Source organism: Mycteria americana, chromosome 2, assembly GCF_035582795.1.
Source record: "Mycteria americana isolate JAX WOST 10 ecotype Jacksonville Zoo and Gardens chromosome 2, USCA_MyAme_1.0, whole genome shotgun sequence".
NCBI classification, from domain to species: Eukaryota; Metazoa; Chordata; class Aves; order Ciconiiformes; family Ciconiidae; genus Mycteria; species Mycteria americana.
The window spans coordinates 71,522,252-71,540,800 of NC_134366.1; the positions used below are offsets into that span (position 1 = coordinate 71,522,252).

Genomic DNA, 18,549 nt, shown 5'->3' on the forward strand with positions numbered 1-18,549 from the left:
ACTGATGTGTGGCCATAGTCTATTTCTTAGAAAAGATTAATCCTGGAGCCATTCATTAAGATGATTACCACTAAGCATGTATAAAATCCTGTGCAATTCCAGGACACCAGATTGCATTATTAGAGCCAACATTTTCTGACTTGACATGGACTGGAATAGAGGAAGAGGGCAGTGGAAAAAACTGTATTTGTTCATTAACAACAGCATCCTTTCTGCAAGCTGAAGCACATACAGGGATTCCAATTCCCAGGTGTATATATTTTCATATCTAAAGCACAATAACACTACAGGGTTTTTTTCTGAGAATAAAGAATGGGAGAAGAGCAGTGAGGAGAGGAAAAAGCCTGTGCTTGAAAAGCTGAAATTGTTTCAGCAGTTGCATGAGATTCTACAAGTGTCTAAGCTTAGAATTTGCAAAACATTCTTTTTCTGGCATTCAAGTGCAAACAGTCTTTCATCTGGTTTTATTAGTTTTCAGTAAAAGAAAAAAAAATCATTATGAGTTTGACCATTTTTGCCAGGTTTATGGTCCATTTCATTGAAGTCACCAGTAGTCAAGCCTTTTATAAGAATAGGTTTGAATGTTATAAAGAGTCTGCAGCACTGTAGTTGTATGTATTTGCTGTATTTTCAGTTTTACTGCGCAACAGTATTAACTACGGAAATAGGGAAATTACCTACTTTTTTGTTTGGGGTTTTCTTTTAAATACATCCTATATATACAAGGCTAGGGATGTATTTCACACTAAATGTTCATCGTTTTCTTCTGGCATTAGCTTGCAGAGAAAACTCAGTATAAATAAAGTATCACCAATGGGTAAAATTTTGACATGTTTCCAACTACTCACCTTAAAAAAGAATCCCAAGCTTAAACATGAGGACAAAATTTGTCATAACTGTTTTGTTTTTGTGGCAGAATAGGGTTTTCCATCATTAAAATACCTTCAAGGCCTGCATTTGCCACTGTCTTAGGTTACTGATCATCTGGATGGCTGAAAAATTAATAAAGCTAAAAATTAAAAGGATTTTTCTGAATCATAAATCCTAAAACAGATTATATAGATAGCTTATTCCATAAACTATCTAAAATATTACCATAGGAAGAGCTGTGGTTTTGTTTTTCCAGTTTAAAAATACAATTAGCTAAACACAGAAAAGCATGGCTCTTGCAATTCCATCCTGGTGATTTTTTTTTTTTTCTGATTGAATATTAATGGCATATATTGCTGTATATTTGAACACAGCTGAATGTTTCAAACAAAATATTGTTGGCTTGTTTTCTTAGTCAGAAATATTGGTGTAAAGTTGTACTGAATTAGTGGAGGGATTAGGCAGGAATAGCAACTACACCACCATCCTTGGATGAAACATGGTGCTGACTGGCTAAAGTGAAAGCACTTACAAACCTCTCCCTCTGCCTTCAGCCTCAGACAGGGGGGGTCTTGCCATCGGCAGAGAAACTTTGACCGGACCTTTGGATTCCTGGATTACAGGGAATCCACACGGTCACTGCTGAATACCCAGGAAAGCCTCCTTGTTTCCAGTACCTCTGAGGCTTGTTCATGTGTCTGCTCCATGTTCTGCTCCGGAGTCTCCCCATGCTGAGTATTGAGGGTTTCATCTCCTAATAAGAATTTACAAGAAATTACAATATAAAATACTTACTACAACAGTAGGAACTAAAGACGAGTATGCAGCCGCATAGCCTTACATTGCTTCAGTGCTTCATGGAGTGCTAATGATACTATTTTTTCCCTGTTTTATTCTTAAATATTTTAATTGACTTTTGGGTTACAGTCATGTATCAAAATTACAACGAGGTTCTTTTCTGATGTAGCAGGTTGTTGTGCTGTTGACTTCAGAAGAATTTTGTCCGTGTATATTAGCAGACTGTATAATCTACAACTCATTAATAGCCACTGCATGGGTCAGTACATTTTACAGGAAGATTTGATATCACAAAATTAACTGTAGAAGAATTTGAAATTTTTGCTACTATAGTTTTCTTCAAGGCATAACTCGACCAGATGTTAACTTTCTGAGTTCTCCATTATGTATTAAACTCTTGTACTTTTCTGGTATTCGTTAATCTAGTCCTTCTTCCATGTCTGTAATAAGCAAAACATCTGTTTCTTCTTGTTCAATCAAAGTGCCTATCTCAAGAGTCCTGCTTTTAAAATAATGTCATTTAAATAGAAATCCTAGATAGGGAGAATGCATTCATTAACATATTTAATTTGCATATGAAACGAGCTTTTCCAGAACTCAGCAGGGAATTTGTGGTGGCAGCAGTATGTGTTTCTTTTTTTTCTCAATTTATATACCAGAAAGTTACAGTAAGAAAAAAAGAATGCAAATAAATATATGTATCAGCTCAGATGAGGGAGATTAAGCTGCAATGAGAAATCATTGTTGTGCATTTGGGATGTTGTCCATTCTAAACTTTCCAGCTGAAAATTCTTTTAATAAGAAAGAGCCATATTCTATTCTTAATATTAAGTCTTGGTTTACAGAAAGATCTCAGTTAAGCTTGACTTTTTTTAAGTCCAAGCAGAAATAATTCCTCAATATATGAGGCATGTAATAAAATACTACAATAAAAATAGGTCATGCAGCTGTACAAACTTATTCCCTATGGGAGAATATACCATGTATCCCAATAACAATTTAAGTCCCTGGAACAGAGCATCATCACATTAAGAAAGGAGGGTTGGCACTACTGCCTCTAAAACACATGTAGACAAAAAGCAGATAAAAGCAGTGGGAGAGATAAAAGGTGCTCTCAGTTATACCACTGGGGACCACACTTTTGTAAAGACCATAGTGAGTACTTGCTGATAGCTAGTGAGCAACCCTCATTAGCATTCATAGGTAAAATCCACGGAAAAATGTAACAGTAAAAACTTTTCTAAGCAAATGTAAAATTGGTCTTGAATTTCTGTGGCAACTTTGAGCCAGAACAGTTGGAATGTTACTGCCATACTGTAAAGCTCCATAAGGATGGTTAATACATGTAGCTAAGAAGAAGACAGCCTTAACTAGTGATCATTTTGTAGCCAATACCGTGAAGAGTTCATAAAGCAGAAGCAGTATGATCTTTCAGGAACTGACAGGAATGATGCCAACTTGTAGGGGCAAATATTTTTAATACAGGCAAAATACCAGTGCTTCTCCAATCATGCCTCTAGCAAGCAGCTTACAGACAGCTGTAATGTGTCCCCTTAGTATATTTTGCTAAATGCTGCGCACACAGAGAGAATGCAAGGAATTCGTTTTTTGCTGGAAACCTGCAGCTCTCCTCATGCTGACTTCTATTCGGTCTGCTCAGCAGATCCACCTGCTCTGCTGATCCACCTTTCCTCCGCCTGCTTCTTGCCTTCAGTCATTGCAATGTTCTGTTTTTCAGTGTGGTGATAGTGAGCTTGGGGTGCTTTCCCTTCACTGCACACTGGGAGAGCATACCACAGACACTAGTTAGAAATAACTGTGCATTTCTTAGACTAGCATATTGTGCACCATTTTCACTTGGTTAATTCAGCAGATAGCATCACCCGTTTCTGTGCTTTAAGAAAGCATGTTTTGGGACTTTCCAAGATGTGCAGAAATCCATGTTGAGTTCAACGAATAGTTACCCCCCCCAAAAAAAAAAAACAAAACCAAAAAAGTGTGGAGGGACTCTAGTTCACAAATTGGTTGTGATGGAAACCATGGTTTCTTTTTGTTTTGTTTTTCAGTATTTAGGCTATTTGTTCAGGGAGAAGCTGAGCTGAGTTAATTGCCTTCTTTTTTTACATCTCACGCTTCCTAAAAGGAAGCTGAACTCTCTGATAAAGATTAGTCAGGGAGTAAAGCATGCAGCAGCAAATAGCTATGCAGTCTGATGTATGAGATGGTCTCTTTAGCCTGCATACATGGTTCCAGTCCCGGTTCTAATGTTAATTAAAATATGTCATACAAGAACAACATGGGTATTGCGAGACTAATTTATTTAGTGTGTGCAGAGCAGACTAAAGTATGCAGTCAAAAAATACAGATTAAAATAACTGAAGTATTTTGCATCTCCCGCGACATTCAATTTAAAACCCTTTCTCATTAGTACCATCAGTTAATTCTTTTATGAAAGAATATCTTCAAGAGCTGAGGATGGCAAACTAAGTCTTATTATAAGAAATACAGTGAACTTCCAATTTCATGGCATAATCATCTGTTTTTAGCTCCGTCAGTTGTGGTGGGTTGACCTTGGCCAGGGAGTAGACACCCACCCAACCATGCTCTCACTCCCCCTCCTCAATAGGACAAGGGGAGAAAGTAAGATTGAGAAGCTCGTGCAGCAAGATAAAAGACAGGGAGATCACGTACCAATTACAGTTGCAACCAAAATAGACTCGACTTGGGGAAGATTAATGTAATCGATTGCCAATTAAAATAGATGTAGGTAGTAAGAAACAAATACAGTCACTAAAACAACACCTTTCGTCTTCCCTCTCCCAAGCTCAACTTCAATTCCTCACTCCCAACTCCTCTACCTCCCACTCCCGAGCAGCTGCCCTCTCACGCTGTTCCCCTGCTCCAGCGCGGGCTCTCCATAGGCCGCAGCTCCCTCAGGAGATCTCCACCTGCTCCGGCGGGGGCTCTCCAGGGGGATCTCTGGGGCGGGGAACACGGACGTGGGGACAGCTGGAGCCCCTCCTCCCGCTCTACCCCCGGGGCTCGCAGGGCTGTCTCACTCTTTTTCCCTCACCCTTCACTGCCGGACAGCGTTCTGCCCTTGCTTAGCTGCGCTTTCCCCGAGGTGCCCGCCCGTGGCTGAGGGGCTCAGCTGTGCCCTGCGGTGGGGCCGCTGGAGCCGGCTGTGTCCGGCACGGGGCAGCCCCGGCCTCTCCTCACAGAGACCACAGAGGCAGCAGATCCCTCTGCCGGCATCAGGGCACCTTCACGAGGTAAAGTTTTCTGTGTATGCTTGTATCTAATTCTGTTTAAATTGCCTGGAAGGTTTTGCCTATTTGGTGAATGATCTCAAAAAAATGTATCAAAGGACAAAAGACAGTGGCCTCGAAAGTTACTACTGTGAAAGCGCTAAGAGAGAGACATTTACCATATAAATACATCAGATGCCCCTGCAAATTCAGTCCAGGAGCAAGAGAAAACCAGTGACGTTTCAGATGCTCACGGGAGGTGGACATGTTTGGAAGAACCCCCTGGAGGTGTAACATAATTTCCCTAGTTGCAGTTTGTGAAGCTGCAAAAGCTTATCTTTTGATAATGGTGGTGCAAGGTAGGCTGACACTTTCTTGCCTAATGCCTTGTTGTTTCTTGGTTTCTGCAGTATCATAGAATCACAGAACCATAGAATGCTTTGGGTTGAAAGGAACCTTAAAGATCATCTAGTTCCAACCCCCCTGCCATGGGCAGGGACACCTTCCACTAGACCAGGTTGCTGAAAGCCCCATCCAGCCTGGCCTTGAACACTTCCAGGGATGGGGCATCCACAACTTCTCTGGGCAACCTGTTCCAATGCCTCAGCACCCTCATCGTGAAGAATTTCTTCCTTCTTCCATATGTAATGTAAATCTACCCTCTTTTAGTTCAAAGCCATTACCCCTTGTCCTATCACTACATGCCCTTCTAAAAAGTCTCCCTCCAGCTTTCTTGAAGGCCCCCTTCAGGTACTGGAAGGCTGCTATATATCCCTCTTTCCAGAGAGTGCTTTAGAGGTACCTCCCCCTGGACTTACTGATAAACAGCTCATGCCACTGTTTTCATCCCTTGTGTTTTAATAGCCAAGTTTTAATTTTGTCCAGAAGTCTCTAATCGTTGTTACTCAGTTCAAGGCAATACTGAATACCTTGATAAAAAAATGAAATAGATTTTTTAATGTTAGGTCATCTCAGGCTGGAAAATTGGGATTTTAAGTATGTTCTGATAAACCTCAGTTGTAGTAACACACGCTGTAACAATTTTGGTTTGGAACTCTATAAAAAGGTGTATCTTCTTTTCCTTTCTGAGTTTATTATCAGTAGAAATTAATTTTATCTGGGTTGTAATTATGTGTTTTTCTGTTTCTTCTTTGTCAAATGTAATGAAAATGAAAAAAGAGCTTACAAACAAAGAAAACTTTTCTCATATTTAGTATATTATGTCTTTCATCTATTCTCACACCAGATTGAGCAAGCTTTGGTAGAAACATTTCTTACTGATACATTTCTTTAAGAGGCTTCTGCCACTTTTAGTCACACTAATGAATATTGCAAGAATATTCCAAGGTATAACACTCCATGTTATTTCAGGACTTGATCTTGCATCTTAAACAAACACATGGAAGCAGTGGGAAAAAAATATTCATTAAATGTTTAGTTATATCTGTTTGCCATGAATATTATTCCTTGTTCATAGAAGATAACATTCTTTTGAACATTTTGAAAGTTTATCTTCCATTATACTTCTGCTGATATTGTGCATCCCACTTAATTTTAGAAACAGCTTACTGCATTGCATTGTGGTTTATTTTGGCAAATGGCATTTTGCTAAGGTGACTTAGCACCTTTGTCTAGGTGGAGAAAACAAATGTCACTTGTAAGAGGTGCTATAATTTGGAATTTGCTTTTACTAGAGTGTTTGCTACTTAACTTGCTGACCCAACATAACCTGCCTGCACGGTAATGACCAGAACAAACTAGTACTCTTTCGCAGTTCTTCAATGGCAGCTTAACGTGCCAGGCAAACTGGCTTCCTGCCAGCTGCTGGAGACAATGTAAGAAGTATACTAATTCTGTTTTTTTTAAAAGATCTGAATGAACGAACAGATCCATCTGCTTCACTGCTATCTGTATTGGGACCATAGTGCTCCCCTAAGCTTGCAGTTTTTGGCAGACATTTGCTGGTTTTGCAGTGCCTCTGTGATAACGTCTTCATCTTCTGTGACTAGCCCCACATCCCAGTGACAGAATTAGCTATGAACTCACCTTCCACGTGAGCCTTTCCCCGTCCTATTTTTTCTTTCCCTTTTCTTGGAAATATCTAACCTTTGATAAAAGCAGCAATCACAAGCATAATATGCCCTTCGGGCTTGTTACTCACTGTAGTTAAATGGATTAATCAATATCTTTTCCTTTTGAACTTGATCATAGAAACAATTAAGAGATATGCTTGATTAGTAAAATGTAGAATATGGCCTTTTGATGGGAAAGGTGAGTGATAACATCTGTAGTTTATACAGTTATACCTGACAACATGGACACTTTGGTAGTTCCAAGACTTGTATTTATGATATAATGGTGGTGGTTTTTTTTTTTTTTTTTGTAATAGTTACTTTAATAACCATGTTTTGTTATCACACTAAAATTATTTCATTTCTGCAATAGCCTTCATTAAACCTTACATAATGAGCCTGGGAGAGAGATACACAAAACACTTAAAGAAAATGAATATTGGACTAAGTAAAATGTTCCAATGTTTTTTGTTCTTCATAGGCTCTGGTCTCAACGATGGGCAGTGGCATGAAGTCCGATTCCTAGCTAAGGAAAATTTTGCTGTCCTCACCATTGATGGCGATGAAGCTTCAGCTGTTCGAACAAACAGCCCTCTACAAGTTAAGACTGGAGAGAAATATTTCTTTGGAGGTAAAAAAATATCAAAACAAATCTCTGCTTAAAGTGCTGTTGTCTTTTAATCTGCCTAATAGGTAAAATGAAGCTCAGGATCTAATTCATTCATATAGATCTTAATATGGCTAAAATGGCTAGGTTCTTCTCATCAAAAAGTAAGATACGAAACTTAATTTCACTTTTAAGAATCTTTTTACACCTCCTCATCCTTGCAAAAGAAACCCTGAGAAGTTCTGTTCAAGAGTCAATCTAACTTGGAAAGATTTCTCAGATCTTCTCTGAACATTTTAGAGACCATTCTCTGAAAGGGGAATCTTCCATTAGTAGTTTAATTAAATGGCACTGAGAAGAGAGATAAGCTTATCTTTTCAAGTTTGGAATCCTAAAGACAAATATTAAGACAGGTCTTAACCTTTTGCTGATTTCTTTAAGAGCTGTCATGATTGTGGGTAATTAACAAGCTCTCATAAATTGAAGCCTCAGATTGTTCAGTATTTCTGTCTATTGACAGTCCATATACAAAAAAGAGTTCTTGCAAATTGCAGCTTGAATGTTTATTCCTCTTGCTCTTCCATGTTAGCATTTATGAAAATAAAAAAAGGCCATAAAAACTCTTGGATTTTTTGAATATATATTTAAATTTCTGTATTAAAAAGCCTATTTAGTATGCAAAAAATATTTTTGATACACGACCATCTTATAGGGGGAAGTCAATTAGGGTTTTTTAACTGAAGCGTAAGTATTATTTTTCGTACTGCTAACCAGGTTTTTTTTTTAAATATCCAATTCAGCAATGACCTGCAATCTTTGTTCAAGCAGAATTCTTAGTGATCTCAAATGCTAAGATCGAATAAAAGTTGTAAGTTGTACTTTTGAAGTGTCCCACACATGTGAGGTTGCCCATGAAAGCTTCAGGCAGAGAGCACAAATTTTAAAAGTAGAATTTATCAGTGCTGAAAACTGATTTTTTTTCAAACTTACAAGGTGCATATCTAATAAAAATAAAATATAAATGTGATGCTATAAATAGTCATAACATTACCTAAGTGATAGAAGAGCTAGTGGCATGTGAAGTACCCTAAGTAGAAAGGGAAAAAATCCTTTCAAGGTTGTTCTCATTTCATTATCTCCTATCAGTGGAATCATTAAAAATACATATGGAAATTAGTGTTTAAATAATGTTACAAAACTAATATATAATTAATTAAAAATAGATTCTAATTCTGCAGATAGTGATGACACATACTTCCAGGAAACATTGTGGCAATGATGATAACACAGTCTAAGGCAAATACTACCAATTTAAAGTTGATCTGTCACAAGAGTTAAACTTCCTGTTGCTGCAACATGCGTCTTTTCCAATATCCTTAATTCAGCTAATATCCTGAATAGTTTTTTAGCATATCACCACCTCAAATAAGAGTTCTAGCATAGCCAGTTGCCACATGCTAAAGCCTGAAAAGTATTTTGTCATCAAAATGTACTACCTTCAATTTGTCAAAACAGTCTGAGACATTCTCATTAAATGAAGTTATTAAGCACACATAGGAGAAAATGAAAAGAAATTCCATACATAATACATCCAGTGTTAAATTCTGTTAATTTTCATAGATGAAATCCCCAGACCATTATTACATTTCTGGAGAGAGATTGATTGATTTCTTCTGAAATGTCTTCTACCTCTGACTCTTCGGTTGTGAGGGATAGATTGTCTAGTTTCTCCAGGTAGTTTTTATACCCTTTCTCAGTCAAAATACAGGTTGATTTGTTGTCATTTCAGTTGGATTCTGAAATCTGCTTGACTTCTAATTGTTAAACTGTACTTTATAATTCTAGCATCCTTTGATTTAAAAAGTGTGTATGTAGATACTGTTCTAGTAGGATATGAAAGTCAATCATGAATTCCCTGAAGTGTCATTCCCACATCTGTTCACCCAAATACATGCTCCCTTTGCATAAGCTAAGGGGTTTTCTTTTCCTTGTTATCTTTTATAATCTGAAAGGTCTTCTAAAGGTATATCAAAAGAATACCAGTGTCCTAACCTCCATGACCAATTTTCTTTCAAAGTAAGAAGTCTGCATTTGCATCACTGCACTGTACTTTTGCATTTTAACTGTTTCAAGCTGTGAATCTGATGATGATTTATTTCTGACTTGGATCTGAGGAACTCATTTATTTTAGTATGCTCCCACATGAATATTGCACTATATATATATATATATGTGTGTTATTTTGCTATATATCTTTGTTAGTTAGAGATTACTTGCAACTTAAAGCCAGTCTTTTGGATGCATATTAGAAACCTAATCTTTATATTCTTGATCTGCATCTTTGTCATCAAATAAGATGTTTTCATTAGTTTCATTAAGAGTAAGTTCAGATAAGAAAGTGTCAAATACTTTTTTTCTGCCAATATGCATAACTGGTTAGGAAAGGGACAACTGCCTCTTGAATTCAGAGGACAGTATGCTTTTTTGCAAATTGCTACATAGCTAGCAGAAAGAATTATCAGTCCTTTGGTGATGATAAATTTTAAATGTGAAAAGGAATCCAGTATCACAGAATCACAGAATCACAGAATCATATAGGTTGGAAAAGACCTTTAAGATCATCGAGTCCAACCATAAACCTAACACTGCCAAAAACCATCACTACACCATGTCTCTAAGTACCTCATCCAAACGTCCTTTAAATACCTCCAGGGATGGCGACTCAACCACTTCCCTGGGCAGTCTGTTCCAATGCTTGATAACCCTCTCGGTGAAGAAAAATTTCCTAATATCCAGTCTAAACCTCCCCTGGCGCAACTTGAGGCCATTTCCTCTTGTCCTATCACTTGTTACCTGGGAGAAGAGACCGACCCCCACCTCTCTACAACCTCCTTTCAGGTAGTTGTAGAGAGCGATGAGGTCTCCCCTCAGCCTCCTTTTCTCCAGGCTAAACAGTCCCAGCTCCCTCAGCCGCTCCTCATAAGACTTCTGCTCCAGACCCTTCACCAGCTTCGTTGCCCTTCTCTGTACGCGCTCCAGTACCTCAATATCCCTCTTGTAGTGGGGGGCCCAAAACTGAACACAGTATTCGAGGTGCGGCCTCACCAGTGCCGAGTACAGGGGCACAATCACTTCCCTAGTCCTGCTGGCCACGCTATTTTTGATACAGGCCAGGATGCCATTGGCCTTCTTGGCCGCCTGGGCACACTGCTGGCTCATATTCAGGCGGCTGTCAACCAACACCCCCAGGTCCTTCTCTGCCAGGCAGCTTTCCAGCCACTCTTCCCCAAGCCTGTAGCGTTGCATGGGGTTGCTGTGGCCCAAGTGCAGGACCTTGCACTTGGCCTTGTTAAACCTCATACAATTCACCCCAGCCCATCGATCCAGCCTGTCCAGGTCCCTCTGCAGAGCCTGCCTACCCTCCAGCAGATCAACACTCCCACACAACTTGGTGTCGTCTGCAAACTTACTGAGAGTGCACTCGATCCCTTCGTCCAGATCATTGATAAAGATGTTAAACAGAACTGGCCCCAACACAGAGCCCTGGGGAACACCGCTTGTGACCGGCCGCCAACCGGAGTAAACTCCATTCACCACCACTCTCTGGGCCCGGCCGTCCAGCCAGTTCTTTACCCAGCGAAGAGTACACCCGTCCAAGCCATGAGCAGCCAGTTTCTCCAGGAGAATGCCGTGGGAAACCGTGTCAAAGGCTTTACTGAAGTCTAGATAGACAACATCCACAGACTTCCCCTCATCCACTAGGCGGGTCACCTTATCATAGAAGGAGATCAGGTTGGTCAAGCAGGACCTGCCTTTCCTGAACCCATGCTGGCTGGGCCTGATCCCCTGGTTATTCTCTACATGCCGTGTGATAGCACTCAGGATGATCTGCTCCATCAGCTTCCCCGGCACCGAGGTCAGGCTGACAGGCCTGTAGTTCCCCGGGTCCAGTAGATTTCTTTGCTAGAGATCTTACATGATCGGTTTCAATGATACTAATGTTCTGATATTCATCCCATCCCACTACTGTATTTCTTGATCTTACAAAATACTGAGAAAGCTCAGTCCATTGAATTTGTGTTTGGAGAGCTTGTACAGCATTTCTAGGAGGCGCTGAACACGTATACTCTTCTCATTTAAATTTTCCTATTTCATCTTTGAAAGAAGTACCACATGTATGCAAATGTTTTGTTTTCCAAACTTTCCCTTTCCCTGATTTCAAAATAAGTGTGTCTCTTTATATTCTGGCCTCCTGGTGTCAATATGGCAAATATATACTCTAGGCAATGGTGGTGTCTTTGCTGAAGAAAAGATTTAAAGGTTGCATTTCAGCACTGCAGTACAATATTTTCTCAAAAATATATCGGAGAATTTAAAGAGAAAAGTAATTACAATAAAATGGGTACTGCTTCAAAGTAGTAAGGCAGACTATAGATAGACCTTTTCTGTGAAAATAACTACAGCTTTTACTGTAAGAGAAGTACTACATATTCGAATGTTAACTTTTGAGGCTGTCTATTTTTCAGAAAAATTATAATTTTCATGTATTGTTGTCATAACTTTGCACTGGAAATATCCCATAATATTAGTTTTATAATAAAATAGACAATCTATCAAAATTGGGAATGGATTAAAGATTGAGTGGGCAAGGAGAACATTACTATGCCAAATGTAATGATAAAACCTTCCAGACAAATCAGAAATATTAAGCTGGCTGTTACACAGATAGGTTCACAGCGATGTCTGAAAAAGTCCTTAATTTTACTCACAGTATTTTGCTTAGAACTTGATTATGACTCAGTGCAGTATAACTACATAAATAACAGGGGGAATGCAGAGATATAGGATGATTGTGCATTTGCTCCTGGCATTAGAAATTTTGGCACAGGCAGGAACAAGCCTGTGAGTCGGAGTACTCCTGTGTAGATACTGAAGGCGTTAACAAAAGAATAGCTTGTTTGGACACCGAGTGGTATACTGGGCCTGGATAGTCAACATCTTTGTCTAGTAGCAGCCTCCAGCTACCATTTTGAGAAAGTTGGCCTTTTAGAGAAGCCAGACCCAATGGATACTCTTTCACTTTCCCTCAAAACTAGTTCCTAAATGTGTTCTGGTTATACCTTAGTTCATTCATTCATTTGAATAGAAATGCGTGTCATTCACCACCAAACCCAGGTTTTTACAACATATACAGCAATATTTGATAAAGGAGATGTGGAAATCAGAATCTTTTGTGACTTCTGCCCATAGAACTAACTTTTCTAGTTTTGAAAAATCGTAAGTAAATCATTAGAGTAAATCATAAGAAGATTCGTTATTTTTCTGTCAGAGAATAAATCCTGTTCAGTACTGTTACAGCTTTTTTTTTTTTTTTTTTTTTTTTGCTTTGTTTGTGCCTCTCCTGTGCTGTCTCCCAGTACTACTAAGATCCTCCCAAGGGACAGACAACAATGATGTTTTACTCAAGCCTAAGAGTTAGGAGAAGCTGTGTTAAGATCAGCCATTTCTGTAGATTTCTGTAAATGCGTGCTGGTGTATGTGGGAGGGTGGGTGCTAATTGCCTATTACCCTTCTGTATAACTATTCTTCTCTCCCCACTGGTTTTATTTTCCTTCTCTTTCTTGTCTTGAATTTGGGTTTTTGGAAAGAAGTGAACTTCCTTTCCCTTCTAAGCTCTGGAGAATGATGTTTCTTTGTTGTTTCCAATTATCTGCATAAAACAAAAAAGCAGAACAGAGGAAGTGAATCACAGAGTGAAAATGAGTCCATTAACCTCATTTGCACTGTTGGAGATAAGGGGCTTTTGTGAGGCGTCTTAAGCTTGCACCAAACCACCTAATAGCTGCCTAGTGCCCAGAGGAAATACTTGATTAGAGACATAATTTTGACTTGTTTCTATTTTACAGCATTTCTTTTTAATTGTGTCTACTTTCCCTCTCCTTTTCACTGGCTTAAGGATGGGAGAATTTTTAGTATGAGTGATAAATCTTCATCGAGAACAAAGGTATGCAGTGAGCGTCTGTCAGTCCACTGTGGGCTGCTTTTTCTGATGAGCAAAGATGAATGGACTATGCAGTAAGTTTCCTATGGGACTACAGTCTATGGCATATAGAAAGTCCTTCCTTTCTGTATGACTGTATAAAATGAACTCTGTATGGAGTCTCATTCCTGGAGTAGAATTAATTTGTTTCTGAAAGTTGTGTTGGTCTAAAATCCCATAGAATTAGAGGTGGTGGAAGGAGGAGGGAGGAGGGAAGTCAAGTAAAAGAGAAAAAATACCTTCCTCCGTTTCATATGTGCTGGGCTCTTCTGTGTGTGAATCATCCTTTCTTAAAACCTGTCATCTATAACCAAAGGCTTTGGGTGGTGTGCCTACATTTTTTATCAAGTTATCCATTGTTATCATTGTGCAAATTGGTCATTAACAGCTGTTAGAGTCATGGTCAGTGTAGTCAGAGGTAGTGGTCAGAGGTAGTGTCACTGGGATTTCAAAAGCACTCAGACTATCATCATTGCAAGTATTATCAGATAGAAAGGGGGCATGGGATTTTTTGTAGCTCAAATTCAAATGTGTTCAGTAAAACCGAAGTTGAGTTATTAGATGTTACATGACAAATGAATGGGACCCAACCAATGGCAACTCAGGTTATCTGTTACCTAATAAAGGAAACTAAAGTCCCTGCTGACATCATTCTCTCAAGTCTGAAGCTTCTCACGTCTCAATAAGTAACAATTATGTTGGGTTGTATTTGCATTTCTGCATGTTGATTAGATGTCAGGGCTTCAGTGTTGGTGGCCACTTGTTTCTTTTGCATGTATGACTCTGAGATAGGATGGTCAAATTTTCATTTCTTGTGGAAAGTGTGCTTTCACTGTGATTTGAAATCTTTCTCCTCATCATCATAGCTGTACTGTAAGCTCAAATACAAATCCATGTGGAGAACACAAAGCAAATTCAAAATAACTCAGAGCATAATGTGATTTTGTGTGTCTTCAACATTTATCTTCAGGAATTCTCCCACCTCAGTCCTACAAAATAATGATAAACACAAGAAATGGAAATAAAAGAATTGGAAGGAGTTGTATTTTTTAACAACCCTCATGCTTTGGATTGTTAAATCCAGAATGTTTATAAGTTAATAGATGAGCAAGGAATGCGGATGTGCAGAATGTATAAACCTGAGCAAAGCAAGGAAGTGGTTTTGTAGTAAGTAAAAAAAAAAAAAAAAAAAAAAAAAAAGAGATGGCAGTAGGCACCTAAGCCTCTCTCTGCTATTTAATACATGATTCAAATTCTTTATTATCTCATCTGCTGTCTTTCACTATGAAAAATGAAACACAGCTGAATTCACACTCCTTTTATAAAGCAGACAGAACTGAAAGGAGTTGATCAACATTGCCCACTAACTCTTTGAGTTTTATGCTTTTTTCATCATGTTTAAAGTTTTGTTTATTTCATTCAGACAATTTGAATGTTAGACAAACTGTCACCGAAATCGGGAATCAAACTCCTTAACACCAATGTAGTATTAAGAAGCAGGCATTCTTTAGTACGGCGCTGGATGCACAGGGGATCGTTCCACCTAGTGTGCATACTGCAGGTTACATCAACCAAAACTTATATTGTCCAATTACATACATATGCATCAAATTTCCGAGAATGACCATACATATTCATTCTGTTTCCTGGAACTAATTATCATATTTGCGTGGTCATTATGCATGCGTCCTTGAGCTCTGAGGGGCTTCTGTGGGGGTCCTTGGTGGTCATACAGGTGTGTGGTTTAGTTGACCCCTTCTTCTGGACATGCGCAATCCCACCTTGCTTATGTAACTTGCTTCCCTTCTTCATGGTGCACCGTCCCTAACAATGATTTGGCACCCTTAACACAAACCAATTATTCTAACCACCCTCGACTCATTGTCAAGGTGGGCTGGGGCTGTACTGGGAACATAGCAGCATGTCCGTACTACTCCTTGTCCATTTGTCTTTGGGCATAGTAGCATATCCATAGCCATAGGTGTACAAACACAATATTAAAGCATTGTCTAACCTGCTCCTATCTCTATGTTGCTTAGTTACAAAAGAACGAACTAATCATTTTGGTTACATCTGGTTACAAAATGAGACCAAATAATGGTGACATTCTGTGATTAATTTTCAGTAATGTCAGTAGTATTGTTAGTGGTGTTATAATATGCCAATCCATTAACACGTTGTATACAACAATACAAGCAGAAATGCTGGAGAAAGATTGATCTCCCGAAGAAAAACAAGTACAGGCAGAAAGCTGATACTTTGTGCAAGCAAATAAAAGATCAAATGTATGATAATGCGAGTTCAGGAATGGATATATGGGAGCACGAGTCTTGCTGGAATAACTTCAGCTTTTGAGCAAAGGCCCATTAGAGATGAGAAATGGCTGCCCACTGAAAAATGAATGAACGATTGAAGTTTTGAGATGTGCTCTCCTTGTTATACAGCATAACATACACAGTATAACAAGGAGATCTCTTGCTAAGCTGAAGATATTAGCCACGGAATCTATGTCTAGAAGTTTCTAAAAAAAATAAAGTGAAGGAACTGAATCCCTTTTGCTTTATTTTCTTGCAAGCACTAAAGCAAATTTCTGTGTGCAGCAGGTAAGAGGACGACAAATTTTTCAATACATTTTCATTTCTCTTATTGACATTTAAAACCAAGAAAGAACAAAGAATGAGAAAGAAAGTGAACTGTAGAGAGTAAATCTGCATGGACACAGGAAGGAGTAAACTGACCTAAGGGACCTCTATTGTCTCTAATTCTGTGTGTATATGATTTATTTCCTTTTTCACTAAATACAGTAGTCATATTGTTGCCTGAGTCTCAGTCAGAAGCAAATTGTATCTAGTCTCTGAATATTACAGAAAATTAAATTAAAAATAGAGGAAATTCCCTGTATGGTATAGCTCTTGACTCCAAAGCAAAAGGAAAAGGGCTTGTAAAAATTAATAACACTTCTTCTGAAAGAGAAACTTTTGGAGACGGAAATGTCTGGTGAAGACCCAGGAGAGAGCTATTGGAGACACACTCAGAAGTTACAATTATACCTGTATCCTGTATGTCCCTCTTGGCTGATGTAGTAGGTCAAGCTATAAGGTCTTTGGTACCAGTAGCTGCAAAAACTGCCTACAGGAGGGGAGGGGCAGGTATTTCAACAAGCAATGAACATTGTGAGGAATGTTAACTAGTACTGATCACTAGATGATACTAATTAGGACTGTATGGTTTTAGAACACTGAAAATAATGTAGTCTATTGATGGCGTTAGGAATCACAAATATGTTTGTGTGAGTGTGTTGAATTGTGTTGTGAAAAATAAACACATATGCTTTCCCAGTGTGTGAAAATAATCATACTCCTAAACAGTGGAGAACGCTAATTGAGACTGGAATAGCACTTCTACCAACTTAACCTTTTTTTCCAAGGGTATCTTGGCTCTGCTTCTAGGTGTATGAATGTGCTTATTGCCCACAGCCACAATTCAACACACCTACAGGAAAAAAAAAAGAAAAAAGAAAAGAACAGCTAAATTCTTGGTGCCATCAATAGGTTCTATTCTTTTCAGAGGCTTTTCTTGTTTTGGGGAGTGACGTACTGGTGCTTCTCAGTAGATTTTCCATAGGTGTTAAAGTGTGATTTTCTTCTTTAAAATAATAGAACCTACCCCAGCCTCACCTTTTCCTCCCACCCCCTCTAAACGTGAGCCAAATTTTCAATTGCATTTCAATGTTTTAAGTATGTAAATGAGCACCTATTAATATTGTAAACAACACTAAGCAAGAAGATGCCTACCTGTCATTGATTCTGGTGATAGTCAGACAACTGACTCACATGTTTCAGTAGATCTACCTATCTGTATAATTGTAAACATGAATAACTTTGGAAATCTGGTTTAATGAGTCATAAATGCATAACAGGAGAAAAAAACTCAGATATGTTCCAGAACTCACCAAAATACAGTGTTTGTGAAAGTGCGAGACAGAGCAAAAATATAGTTATTCAGATAAGAGGCCTTCCTGACTCATATGGTCTGAGCTGAGAATGGTTCTCAGTGCTGATTGTAAATACTGGCTCATGTATGAAACTGACTGGAGCTCCAATTAAATTTATAACTACTGTCTGCTACTTCTACTATATAAGCAAACTGCAGGTAGCCCTTTGTGTCTAGGGCACGCTGTCAATTAAATCCTTGCATGCCTACAATCCCACGTTGTTATTATCACCTTTCATTGAAGACAACAAATCCCATCATATAAAAGTGGCAGCCTAGGGCTCTAAGAGGAACACTTATTAGTGATGCTTTTGTAAATCATGAAGTAGTTTTTAAGGGCTTATGTCTTTCCAAAGAAAGAACTTTTATTGAATCTCACAGTCAGTGGCTTAGAGCTGATTTATCTGCATAAATTGGCAAAACTGAACTGTGAAGCTGAAGCAGAATGTTTAAAGCCTTGTTCTTCTCTTATCAGCAAAGCACTGAACTTACCTGTATAATACTTTGCAGTGGGAAGGAACAAGTTGGAGATGCACAAATCTCCAGTGTGGACTGCTGATGGCAACTGGCTTATTGCCCAGTTTAAGGGCATTAAATTATCTTGTCAGTGCCGAAGTATGTCTGCTTTAAGTTTAATTTGGGGTGGACAAGGTTTTGGTAATATTGATGATCTCTTTAGGAGAGAATTGATAGTTAACCAGCAAACTGCTAGATCATTTTGGGTTATTAAGTCCTGTCACAGACACTGTCATTCAGCTTATTCACTGGATGGCCACAATACTTTTTTTTTTTCTTTTTTTTTCCCTAAGACAGAGCAATTTATCAGAGATTGGACAATTAGCATAAATACTAACCGTAGAGCTGTTAAAAAATCTTGTGTTTATGAATGAAGAGAAGAGATAGGACATTTTTGAGAGATGA

At 38.6% G+C, this 18,549-nt stretch overlaps 1 protein-coding gene across 1 annotated transcript in view; it reads left to right on the top strand.

Annotated features, from left to right (window-relative positions):
* The window catches only part of CNTNAP2 (contactin associated protein 2), a 1,202,777-nt gene that overhangs the window by 661,732 nt on the left and 522,496 nt on the right, over positions 1–18,549 (top strand). The window contains exon 9 of the mRNA XM_075493725.1: positions 7,470–7,619. Coding sequence (XP_075349840.1) covers positions 7,470–7,619 — 150 coding nt within the window. The remainder of the gene's footprint in view (positions 1–7,469; positions 7,620–18,549) is intronic.